General features: G+C 39.5%; 1 protein-coding gene across 1 annotated transcript in view; it reads right to left on the bottom strand.

Annotated features, from left to right (window-relative positions):
• The window catches only part of PTPDC1 (protein tyrosine phosphatase domain containing 1), a 13,616-nt gene extending 11,231 nt beyond the window's left edge, over nt 1-2,385 (bottom strand). Inside the window, exons 1-2 of the mRNA XM_018084888.2 lie at nt 2,359-2,385; nt 1,869-1,961 (exon numbers count right to left, since the gene is read on the bottom strand). Coding sequence (XP_017940377.2) covers nt 1,869-1,961; nt 2,359-2,365 — 100 coding nt within the window. The 5' untranslated portion in view covers nt 2,366-2,385. The remainder of the gene's footprint in view (nt 1-1,868; nt 1,962-2,358) is intronic.
• Nucleotides 2,386-12,570: the final 10,185 nt, after the last annotated feature.

The following is a 12,570-nucleotide window of genomic DNA, read 5'->3' as shown; positions in this document are numbered from 1 at the left end:
TGCGGGAGCCGAGCACCCCTGTGCCGAGCATCCCTGTGCCGAGCATCCCTGTGCCGAGCATCCCTGTGCCGAGCATCCCCGTGCGCGCCGGTCCTCACGGGCTGAGCGGTCGCCATGGCAACTGAGGATGCAGCCGCGGGGCTGCTCTCCTCGACAGGGAGTGCAGGGATTGCGTCTGCTCGGGACAAAGTGTTCCGCTGCTCGCTCGAGGAAAATAGTTGCATTTCAAGTAGGTAATTTTCGAAACGCGCTGGGAACAACCGAAACGTTTTCCATGAACAATGGGAGTATTTAGTTCCTTCTAAATAACAGGCATTCAGAACTTGCTAAGACACAAAATACTCAATTCAAAAGAACAATCGAAATGTAGCTGGAGGCTCTGCCTCCTGAGAGATCTGTAAGGAAGTACATTATACTCCCCCACCTCTTGGTTTAACATTCCACAGGCACCTCTCCTCCTCCACTTTGCTGCTCCAAAATGCATCATTAGCTGTGCAATGACTGGGATTAGTGTGTTCCTACTGAAATGGTTCAGCACTTGATGAATTGTGTGGACTGTTGGCCTGGACCATTCATATCTGCTAACAAAACACAAGTTGTTATTCAAAACAAAAGGCTGATTTTTTTTTTTTCTGTAGCCTGAGAGAAAGCAGATTATGTGGAGGAGAAGGTGTGCCACTTGAGTGCTTCAGGCTTCCAAGGTAGCTATGAGGTGGCAAATTGCCTCCCACTTTGCTTCCAGTGTGCTAATGAGGAGAATGAGGTGGCCAGAAAGATTGCAACACCCTGAAAAACAAAACTGTGTGGAGAACAGACTACAGTGATGCTGAAGAGCCTTTGTCACCCCAGTGGCTGTGCATTAGGCTGCACTGAAAAAGGAAGGCAGGGGGAATCAAGAAAACCCACCTCAACTTCGTTCAATAAGCAAATTAACCCCGTTGCATTCTCCTTGGCATCTTCAGTCTGTGTTCCTTTCTGTGCTAAAAATCCAGTAACTTGTACAGAGGAATTTGCACAAGAGACAGTTCCCTTCTGAGACAAATTCACCAGGTAAAAATCTGTTTCTTCTGGGTATTGGCCAGGAATTGAGGGCCTGACTTTTGAATGCTGCACCCCAGCTCTTCCCAAGACACAACAAGGTTTGCTGTGGGTGCCAGGCCTGGAATGTCAGCAGTGATGCCATATGAGAAAAGGAAAATGTTAAAGCTGACTCTGAGCTGTCTCAAAGCTCTGATTCTTTTAATTCATCAATAAAGCTGGTATCAAGATTAATTTTAGGGGGTGGGTAGAAGTGAAAGGAGATGAAAAAGGCTATTTCAAGTGCTACCTGTATCCAAGAAATCTGAAAAATGTTTTCCAATTAATTATATTCCTTTCTTATATTTAATTCTTTTCCTCTTTCTCTTCCCAGAAATTTATCTTTGGTATGTATCAAACGATAGTGAAGAAAGAAGTGAGCAAAATAAAATGCTGCACATCATTAGTTTCCTAGTGAATCTTTCAGGATTTGCAAACACTCACCCAAAATGGTAAGAAAGAACTGGATCCTGTAAGAGTTTAAATACTTTATTAGAAACAGGAGTTTTGTTGAAGGCACGTTCGTATTTTCAGAGAGCTAGGCAGCTTCTCAACACAAAAATCACACATTAAGAGACCTGACAAAATGAAAATTACAGAAAAGATAAACACATTATCCCCACGATGTGTTGGCGAAATAATGCAGTTTGGTTTTGTTATAGACGTTTTCATTCTATAAACATGGATAATATTTCTGGTTGTTTTTCTTAAATTTTCTATGGATTTTCATTTTTTTCAGGATTGCTCTATGCATTTTTTTTATGAGTGGCACATCAGAGAAAAATTCTTACCTGAACTCATATTTGCAAGGTACACACTGCTCTCGATCAACGAAGAGTATGGGAGTTCATTTTGCAGCAAAACTCCTGCAGCCATTGCAGTACCTGTTGAAACAGTAAAATATTCACTGAAAATCTACAACAGAAGCTCAAAAAATTCAAAATAAAGCCTAGAACCTGGCACCTGGTTAGAAAGTTGTCCAAGGTTTAAGCTTTGGGCAATCAGGCAGACTATCTACAAGCCTTCTCTACTCTCTTCTCTCCACTCTTAGTGTTTGAAATCACATCTATGAGGATTCTCCTCTAACAAGAAAACTGAACACAAGAGTCTCTCTAAGCAGAAAACAGATTTTTTTCTCATACTTTAACATTATTTCTAATACAAGGTGTGTTCTGCTCTGAAGACCTTCTGACAGAAAGCAAGCTGAAGGAAAGCTGTAAATCTGAACACTTTAATCAGTCACTGTGATGTTTAAATAAACCCTTGAGTAGAAGTTCTTACCCAGCATAAGATTTCCATTCTGTTTCTCTTATCTCTCTAGGGAAACAGCTGCAAGTATAACCAAAAAAAGTGCATGTTTTTATACCAAACTAAACAGCTGTATCATTAACTGTAGAAACTTTACTAACTAGACAGACTTTATGTCCCATATCCTGCAAAGCCAGTATTAGGATTCAGCAGCATAAATAGACTTTTAAGAGAGAGATTTGCTAAAAAAAAAAAAATTAAAGAGCATTGTGTGGATAAGGTGATACAACAGTCCTGTGCTGTGGTGGTGCTGTTTGCTGTTCATTGTCCAGCTTTTATCTCTAATTCTGCATGATTGTTTTTATAGTAAATATTTAAATAGAACTTCATTCATTCAGATATTACATTATCTACCACATAGCTTGAATAAATTATTCTTCCAACAATGCTAATGGACTTTATCCCCAAAGTCACTCAGTGCAGCCCTGTCCTTTTCAAGATGCTTAACAGGGGGAACAGAAGCCAGATACACATTAAGAACCCTTTCCTATTGCTGTCAGTCCTCTCAGGGGGATGGGAATTACATCTGTCTGTGAAAGCCAAAAACCCTTCAGAGATGTCAGTGATGCTCAGAAATGCATTTCCAACGTCAGTACATTAATAAGAATATGAATTGAGAAGAATCTTAATAAAGATTAAAGAGTATCTGGAGCATTTTGCTACTCAGCTACTTGACCATCTGACTCCACACCCTGAAAAGTCAATCCTACAATAAACAGGTAGGAGTACTTGTATATAATTGCATTCTGTCTGGAGAAGCTCCAAAACCTCTATTATTTTTTTTTCCAGTGGACTTTGAAATCGGTAAGGGATGGCTTTTATTATCAGAGGAAACTTCATACCAAAAGAAATAATTTTATTTTATCCCCAGAATTTCTTTTTAGAGTTAATAGAGTTGAATTAATAGAAATTGTTGGTTCCTATTTCTCAGAAAATTCTCTTAAAAATTTGTAATAGTTTGTCCAGATAACATTTGAAAAAGACATGTCTCCTCCTATGGGCAGCAGAATCACCACCACTATGACTAGTTTTCCTATTTCCTTGTACTCAAGTACTCAAGTACTCAAATATCACTGATTAAATATCAGTGATATTTCTATCATGTAAGACTATTATCCCTTTTTTTTTTAACCAGGATTCAGGCTGACAAGGACTCTTAACTGAAAAGGGAAGAGATGGAGGTTAATGTAGAAGAGAAGATACCTACAGTATTAGAAAATACTAGCATGATTCTTCTAAATGGCAGGGGTAAACTATGTTTATTTGTTGTATAACCAATTTTATTTCAGCAATACACCAAATCCATAATTCCTGAGCTGGAATTAAATATTTTATCTTTGTATTATTAAATATTAATATTTTAATTAATAATTAGTAATACTTTTAATTAACTATTAATATTTTGTCTGCATGCCTTTCAGTTTGCTAAACTTCACTGACAGGTGTTTTAAATTGCTCAGTGTGATCAACGTGAGCAACTCCCTTATATTTACTTCTGGGGGGAAAAAAAAAAGGTAAGATTACGACAAAGACTTTACAGAGTTATAATGCACCCCCTCAAACAGCTGTAACGTGGTGATCTGGGACAGGGGTATTACATTCCTGCACAGATAAAAAGGGTGTTAGAAGTAAAAGCAGCGTTCAGGTAAAAGCAACAGCTCCTCTCCTGCTTCATCTCAGTGCTGGGTATTCTTAGTTTTTAAAAGATGTTCTGCAGCATTTTGCTCACCCCACGACCCCTGGCTTTTGCTCATTCCATAAACACTTGGCAGAAGCTGGAGGCACAGTCCCGGAGTTATTCCAGGTCACGGCCTCGTCAGGTGCCTGAGGGATGAGAGTCACGTACCTTGGGCAACCACCCTATCGCCTTAATCAGCTCTGCTGCCTTATCTCTGACATGCATTTCATTGCCATGACAGCAAAGAGGCTGCTCCTTAATCCCTGTGTCCAGCTGAAGACACGCTGTCTCCAGACACGGAGTTCCACCTCTGTGTTCAGCAGAGGGAGCAGAGTCACCAAAGGCAAGGACACCAAACCCAGCGACGGGGGGGCCCCACTGCCCTGGGGAGCCTGGGCAGGGCCCAACCACCCTCTGGGGGAAGAACCTGCTCCTGAGATCCACCCTGAGCCTGCCCTGCCACAGCTCCAGGCCACTCCTTGGGGTCCTGGCACTGGTCAGCACAGAGAAGAGACTGGACTCATCTCCTGGAATCGTGATGCCAAGCACTAAGGGGGGATTTCAGGAGGTCCCCTCCAGGTGTGGATTTGATACTTGCTTTGATGTCTCTATGCAATTTTGAGGTTGGGGGTTTTATTTCCACTTTTGAGAAGACCAATTTCTAACAGAAAGGATTTTTTGTTTGCTGTTGCACTCGATTCACTTGTTGCATTTGATCACATGAAATCAAGTCCTACTCTCTGCTTCAAACATGCAGAGGTGCCATTCTTGCAGGGGAAACAATGTAGGCACGTTGTGCTGTAGGAAAGATCACTCTGTGCTTCCACTTTCTTCACCTCAATTCCCAACTCTGAACAGACATCTCCAGTCTGTGAATCTTTGCCATGGGTAGTTGATTTAATCAAATGTAGTCACTTAAATTTGCAAAATAACTCCACAAACCAAAATAAACAACTCCCTCACATGCCACACACAACCAAAAATGAACTTGCAGTGACCAGAGAATATTTTGCATCAAGATCAAAACACTGGTTCAAGCCAAGTTGAATCAAATTGAGAATACCAGTAAAAGGTTTTGAACCAGTTTAGCTAACTCTTTAAAGTCATACCTTAAGTTAAAATGAGGCAATTCTGAGTTCAGACAAGGCCCCAGGTGGTATAATTACATCACAACTTACAACCAAGATCTCCAAAGTTTTGCTATAAACTAGACATAACATTCCTTATATTTCTGAACACTCAAGCCAGAAGATGACACATTCACCTTTCATGTTTTTCATGCATAGGGAAAGAAGGAAAACAACTATGGGGTGACCTGTGCAGGGCTGAGGGCTGGGCTTGAGGATCCTGGTGGGTCCCTTCCAACTCAGCATATTCTATGATTCTGTTACCAGGGGAGTGAAGCAGCCTCTTGTCCACATCCATTTTCTCTGGAATAAAAGCACTTTACTTTGTAAGGTCACAGGTTGAGCAGTAAAGTGCCATGGAGGCAGTAGGACAGTGGGAGATCAGGGATCCCCACGGGAGCAGCTCCTGGGCCACAGGAGCAGGATGGACTCAGCAAAGCAACCCTGGGGTTTGCAAATTACCCACTCTGCCTGGTCACAAAAAAGATTCCTTTTTTAGTATTTCAGGATCTGGAAATCAGTGGATTCCAGTCTCTGGGCTGAATTTTTGCCCCAGAATGAAACAAGAGAAAGGAGCAATGTCTAATATTTTAGCAGCCAAAAAGGAAGGAGACAAGAAGATGCTGGCCTGGCTCTACCTCTGCAATGAAGATGGTTATTTAAGAGATGCAATTACTATCTTTTGCTTCAGAGCTCGTTTCCAAAACAGAGAGAAGAGGCTGCATTCCCAACTGGAAGGATTCCAGCTAGGGCAGTTCAGCTGCCAGCACGGACAGTAATCCCATTGTAAAGCTCCCCAGTGCAGAGTCCCTGTGGAACTATCCAGTACAAGTGAAGTCCCAGATCTCTAGACTCGTGTGGCTCTGGCAAACAAGAACCCCACAGCAGACCACACATCTCATAGGATTACTTTTATGTATTAACATGAAAAAATCATGCATAAGCTTTCAGTTTTACAATATCAGTGTAAGGGAAAAGCTATTTTAAACCTCAAATATACCACACAACACAGGAAATGCTGCTGTGTAGGCCCATCACATGAAATTTTTAGGTAATTTTTTATTGTTTTCTTGTCTTCTAAAGGGAATTTGCTCTCTCCCTGTTGCAGTCACGCGTAAGTAACTACATAGCATGCAAATTTCTAAAGGAATATGGTCAACTACAGACCAAGTAGGGGCTCTTTTAGTCCCTAAGCACCTCTAAAATTTCCTCTGTGGCCTAATTCTACAAGTACTTGAGAAACTTTGCTTTTGTGAGCAGTCCCACAGAAGTCAACAGAATGTCTAAATATAATACATATCACATGAGATAAAGTTTCATTGCCAAAATGCAAAATCCTGTAAACTGCACTAATTGAGATGTTTTAGACAACTAAAGAGAACTTGGATGATTAAGACTAAGCAAAAACAGGATAGTGTAAGGAGAACTGGTTATATTTAATGAAGAGGTTAAGAGCTACTGAATTATAACTTTGTCTCTAAATTCAGGCTTAAGATTGGCAGATGATGAGAGTTTTTAACAGAAAAATCTTCTAAATTGACTGAGTCAAAGTTAGTCACTTGTACAGGAAGTGCTGGTAAATGAAATTGTGTTTTAAATTACAGCAGACTATCTAATGTTAACATTGCCAGGAATAACAAAGCATTTATTTCTAAAGTTTTGTAAAAAATGTAGATAACCTGGGAGGGTTGTTAAATTATTTTATTATTATTATTATTATTATCATTGTTGTTGGTGGTGTTATTATTATTATTATTATTATTATTATTAATTAAACAGGATGCAAAGGTTGTTATTCTAATGTCTATATCAGCAAAAAAGCTCACTGATAATAGATATTTCATGAATACTTCAGCTACAATTTAACAAGTCTTGAAGGCAGTTTTAGCATTGAGCACACATATTTCAGTAGGCACACACCTTGATTCCCCAGGTGTGTTAAAAAGCCCAATTATTTGAAATTTGAACTCTTTACTACCCGTAAGTACACCAAAAAATTGGCTAAAGCAAATGGACCGATGAAGGACAGAGAGAAGACCAGGTAATAATTTAAACAAATGATCATGTAGTTTGGTTATATGCTATTTACTCAGCAGAAGGATGCTACAGCTGCTGTAAAACTCCAGGGATTTCACTGCAACCACAACCAGAACGGATCTGTTATTTCTAGATGTGTTTTTCCCTCTTTGGGAAAAAATATTCCCTGCCTGTCTTAGCAAAAGGCAAATGTAATTTAATCATTAAGTTTGATATTTACAAAGGACTGTAACTGCCTTCGGGTACAAAAGAGATAAAAGAATGTAAGTCATTAGAAGATTATGTAGGTGTTGGTCTGGTGATTCAGTGTTTGCTATTCATAGAGTTTTTGACATAAATAGCAAAAAACTGCAAGGTAAACTGATGGACAGGTCTCTCAGTTGACTTGATTCATGTTATTTAAATCATCTCCTTCTGTGGTAGGGTTAACCCAAGAGTTAACAGAAGTTATTTTGAACTACCTTGAACAGGCAGGCAGGCAGTAATTACTAGTGAGAATTATAAAGGAGATGGCGTAAATTGAATATATTAACTGTTCTACAAACAAAAGTGGTGACTCAGAGACTCTTGATCATGAATATCATGTTTTCTAAGAGACTGTGAGACTCGTAGGACTGACTACACACACAGAACAATGAAATATTGTCAGCAATGCATTCTGACAGCACTCAGAAGTGGAAAAATTTAAAAACAAACTCTGCAAGTTAGAGGAATTCTTTTTAAATCTGATATAGTCAAAGCCACAGTAAATTTACATGAGTTTTAATAGAGTTTGAATAATTTCAATTTAACACCTTACCTGTGACCCGACAAAAAGAATGAGTGAGTGCTGATCCCTTCATTGTTGCAGCATCAGCCACGAGAAACACCTTGTAGGGGATTCAGATTTTAGAGAAGAGAAGCTGAATGAATTCCCAGGGTGTTTCCTGTAGCTAATTGGATTCGGGATGGTAATCTGGGAGGAGCCAGTAACTATCTTTTCTTAATTTAAGACTGTACAAGGAGTGTCTTAGGGACTATCAGATAATCATCCCATAAACTGCTTTCTGTGTCTGCCTGGGCTTTAAAGGGATTGAGGCAAACAGGCCACACCAGCCTGATGTTTTAATAACTGAACATTCCATCCCTTTTTTTCCTGTTCACCTGATTTTCGTGTTACCAGCCACGTCTCCATGCACCAGACAACTACACAGATAGCTACAGAGATTTTGTGAAGTGATCTTAATAACAGTTAAACTGATAATTAACTTTGAAATGCCATGAAATGCTCCCAAAATCAATTATAAATGTTTGTTATCTGGGCTTACACCCTGCACAAAATATTTTCCTCACCCAATTAAGCAAAGAATGTCACTGAAGTATTTTCAGACTGTAAACTGACTGCATTAAAAGTAGTATCTCAAAACCATAATAAAAATAAGTTCATATGAATGTAAAGGATGTAATCAACCTAAAAATACAGCAAAGATTTTGATTTAACTAAATACTAAATAAAAATTGTAAATAAACCAGGATACAATATCCTATTCTATCTTACTAAATCAATTTCAAACACTAAATCTTAGCTGACCAAAAAAGGGCTTTCATCTATTTCCATCACTACCCTGCATGTCTTGTTAAAAAATCCCTAATGAAGATAGGGATTAATTAAAAATGCCTCCCAAATATCTAGAAACAAAATATTTGTGTGAGCTTCTGTGGACAGAAGCAAGGAGAGCAAGGTACAGGGTACTCGAAGTTGAGTAAAAAACCTTATTAACTCCAAAACCATTGTCTCAGCTAAACACCTGCCTTAATTTTGGTTACAGAGAGACAGAGCAAATAATGGAACTAAACAGCTTTTGTTAATTCTCAGAAATAATTTTGCAGTCAGATTTTTGTTAATAAAAATCAGAAGGAAGAGGAATCCAACTATTTTTCTATAGAAAACTTACTGAGAACAGAGACAAATTTAACCAAGTAGTCCTTAAAACTACAAGTCCAGTTTCTTACTAATCTTTTACGGACAAAAAAAAAAAATCACATGCATGAACTGAACTGTATCCAGCTATTTCAGTAAACAGCAAATATCATTTTATATAAACAGCATACATCACTTTTTTATACATGTATGGAGTTTGCCCAGAGAAGCTGTGGCTGCCCCATCCCTGGAAGTGTCCAAGGCCAGGTTGGACAGGGCTTGGAGCAACCTGGGATAGTGGAAGGTGTCCCTGCCCATGGCAGGGGGTGGCACTGGATGGGCTTAAAGATCCCTTCCAACCCAAATAACTCTGGGATTCCAAGTTTGTGGGGGAAAAAATGAAATAAAAATGGGGCTTCAGAAGATTTGCACACAATTTTGGAAAACCCTCTAAGGTACCCTGGGTACTTAAAAACCTGGACAGACTGTGGAGCCTTTCTGAGGGTCCCTGCACAAGGAACACCCCCCAACAGCAGCATCACTTCTTGGTTCCATCACAAACTGTGCAGTCACTGTAGACGTGGCTCTGGAAATCTGAATCTATGAATGATGAGTAAAGGGACACATGTACTTTTCAAGTGTCAGCACACAAAAAATGTGCTAACAAATGGAGCATCTGGCAAAACACTTTGTAGGAGGAGGTGGAGGGAGCTGGCATTTTAGTTGACTAAAGCACAAAGAGCAGCTTCAGATGATTAATAAATATTAATTAAATTCTTAAAACAAGCAGACTCTTTGGGGCAAATTCTAAATGCTCACATTTGAGAAGCTGTCACTGACATACTTAAGTTTTATTTTCATGATAATATAACATTATTTACCTATTTGATTCCAGAGAGGGGTTAATTCTTGGTGCAACAGCCCTCTGCTTTGCTGTATCCATTTGTAGGTGTCAGAACTAGAGCTGCCCCTTATATGTGTTCTTACATTTGTACTCTTCAGTATTATTGAGTTTATTCAGCTGAGGAACTAATTTTCTCTAGTGCTCTGCAGAGTTTAGCCAGTCCCAGGCATCAGTGCCCAACATTTGCTCAAACAGGCCATGTCACCATATTTTAGTCAAGACAAGGCTTTGTGCCAACTGAGGATGACTTTTGGGGGAGTTAACCAACAGGCTGAAATAATTTCCAGGGCCATTTCCAAGGAAAGAATACAGAGCAGGTGGGCTCCTAATGACTAAACTAGTGATCTTCAGCTCTCTAGGCCTGGCGTTTTCCTGTTTCAACAAAGTGAAGAATCCCTAGTCCTCTGGAAAGTCCTGCTGAACTATGATTGCCATGTAAAGACACTAACAAGCTTTTTAGGTAAGTAGAACAGGATCACTGGGCTTCTGGTAGCTTATTTCTCTTGCACTGCACGTGCTGCCTCATGGCTGCTTTACAGCAGACTTAGCAAATCCACCCATACAGTGACCTGAGGCACAAGTTTATCAGATTAGGCAGCTACAAAACTGTCTAAATTGTCTCATTAAAATGTCTGACCACTGCTTCGACTGCACTGTTTTCACTGGTACATAATCAAAACATCACATTATGCAGAACTTAAAGTTTACTAAAGCCTAAGGTTCATTTTAATCGAGTACAAACTGTGTGTCTGGATTCCTAGCTGGCTTTGGACATTTCCAGCTTCTCCTTTTGCTTTTTGCTCTTCTCATAGTTTGATAAAAATCAATTGATGTTGCTTTATTTTCAGGTGGGAATTCTTTAGCTTTGTGTAACTTTATGACTCCATAGATGTTATTAAAGACTTTTTGTCAGTTCTGCTTTTAAATATTACATATTTATATAGATAATGTTTTTCTGTCTCTTAAGCATGATGCAGTACCACTGCAAATCAACCACGAAAGCAGGGTCAAAGCCTTTGGTAGACCTTTGGTAGACAGCAGCAGTGTTACAGTTGTGAGAGAACTGTACACATTTAGCTGTTTAATGAGAACCCAGAGCAGCAGCCCACTGTGATCCCTGTTCTCTTTCATCACCTCTACTTCCAACAGTCTCTCTTTTCCCCTTTGTTCCACTGTTGCTTAAAATTGCCGGTAAAGGATAAGATGGAAATGGAGTGAAATGTCAGGTAAAGGCAGCAGAGTAGTATGAAAATTCCAATTCATAAGACAGCTCTGAAACTGAAGAATTGTATCAGGTGTTACTTGCAGGTCAGTCAATGGACTTGCAATGCAAAAGGTGACTACAAACCCAGGAAAATAGTGTAGAACCTCTTTTTAGCCACAGGATTTAAAAGAAAAGAAAAATCACCACTTAAACTAGATCTAGCTATAAAAAGGAAAGCTCTGGTTTGTGAGATGGCTCATTTTCTACACCCATGAGCCAGCAGTGCCCAGGCAGCTGCAAAGCCCTCATCCAGGAACTGTCTGGTTTGGGTTAACTCATTTTACAACTGCCAGCAAATATCAGTTTGTCAGAAAACAGAAAGTAAGAAGAAATCCTTTCATACCTTTTAGAACTGTTAAAGAGCTATCAAATGTTAGGCCAATTAGTGATGCAAAAGCACTGATTAATGTACACATACCTTCTAAGAAACACTGGACCTGCTGTGGGCATGCAGAACCACTGTCGAGTTTGTGTGCAATAAAACTGTCCAGAAGGGACAGACCAGGCAAAGGAAATGAGGAAATGTGAAGAAATTAAGCAGGTCTAAAGCAGCCAACCCCTTCAGGCATTTTACCATGCTCTTTTTCTGAGGAACAAAATGGTCAAGCTCTGTAACACAGGGATCTCTTTGGGGGAAGAACTGAAGAGCTCCAAGGAATTTCACTTAAGTGGCCAGAGAACAAGAGTTGCAGGGGGCTGTATCTCCCTCATGTTCCTGAGATAGGATTAAGCCCAGCAAAAACTCCAGAGTGGAGAGAAAACGGAGGAAATGTGTCTGGTTTTATGTGCTTTTCACATTCTCAAACAATAACAAGCTACCCAAGATCAGGAGTAAAAATGTTTACGAATTTCTCTGTTTTCTTGAAAAACACAACCACCAAGTAATTTGGCTTTTGTTGTATATTTGATTAAGCAATTCTGGAGTCTGAACCTTGTTTCACAAAGAAACAAAAAATCTGTGCTTAGGAAATATGGCTGGGAAACCTGGTCTAGAGGAAGGTGTCCCTGCCCATGGGTTGGAATGAGGTGATCTTTAAGCTCCCAAACCCAAATCGTTCTATGATTCTGTTGCCAGAAACTGGGAATATATTTGTCAGCTGATACTAGAAAATACAAGCAATCTTGTACCTTATCTGAGCTTGCAATCCATTGTTTTTATATTATTTGTAGCACATTCTTACCCAGCAACTGCCTTCATCCATGTCAGATTTCACAGTTTCAAGACAACTCCTCCCATTTATAATTTTACTACTATTACATTTAAAAAACCCCCAC

This window comes from Manacus vitellinus, unplaced genomic scaffold (assembly GCF_001715985.3).
Source record: "Manacus vitellinus isolate BGI_N305 unplaced genomic scaffold, ASM171598v3 scaffold_77_pilon, whole genome shotgun sequence".
Lineage (NCBI taxonomy): Eukaryota > Metazoa > Chordata > Aves > Passeriformes > Pipridae > Manacus > Manacus vitellinus.
The sequence above is the reverse complement of the archived record's forward strand: the minus strand, read 5'-3'. Positions and strand labels throughout refer to the sequence as shown.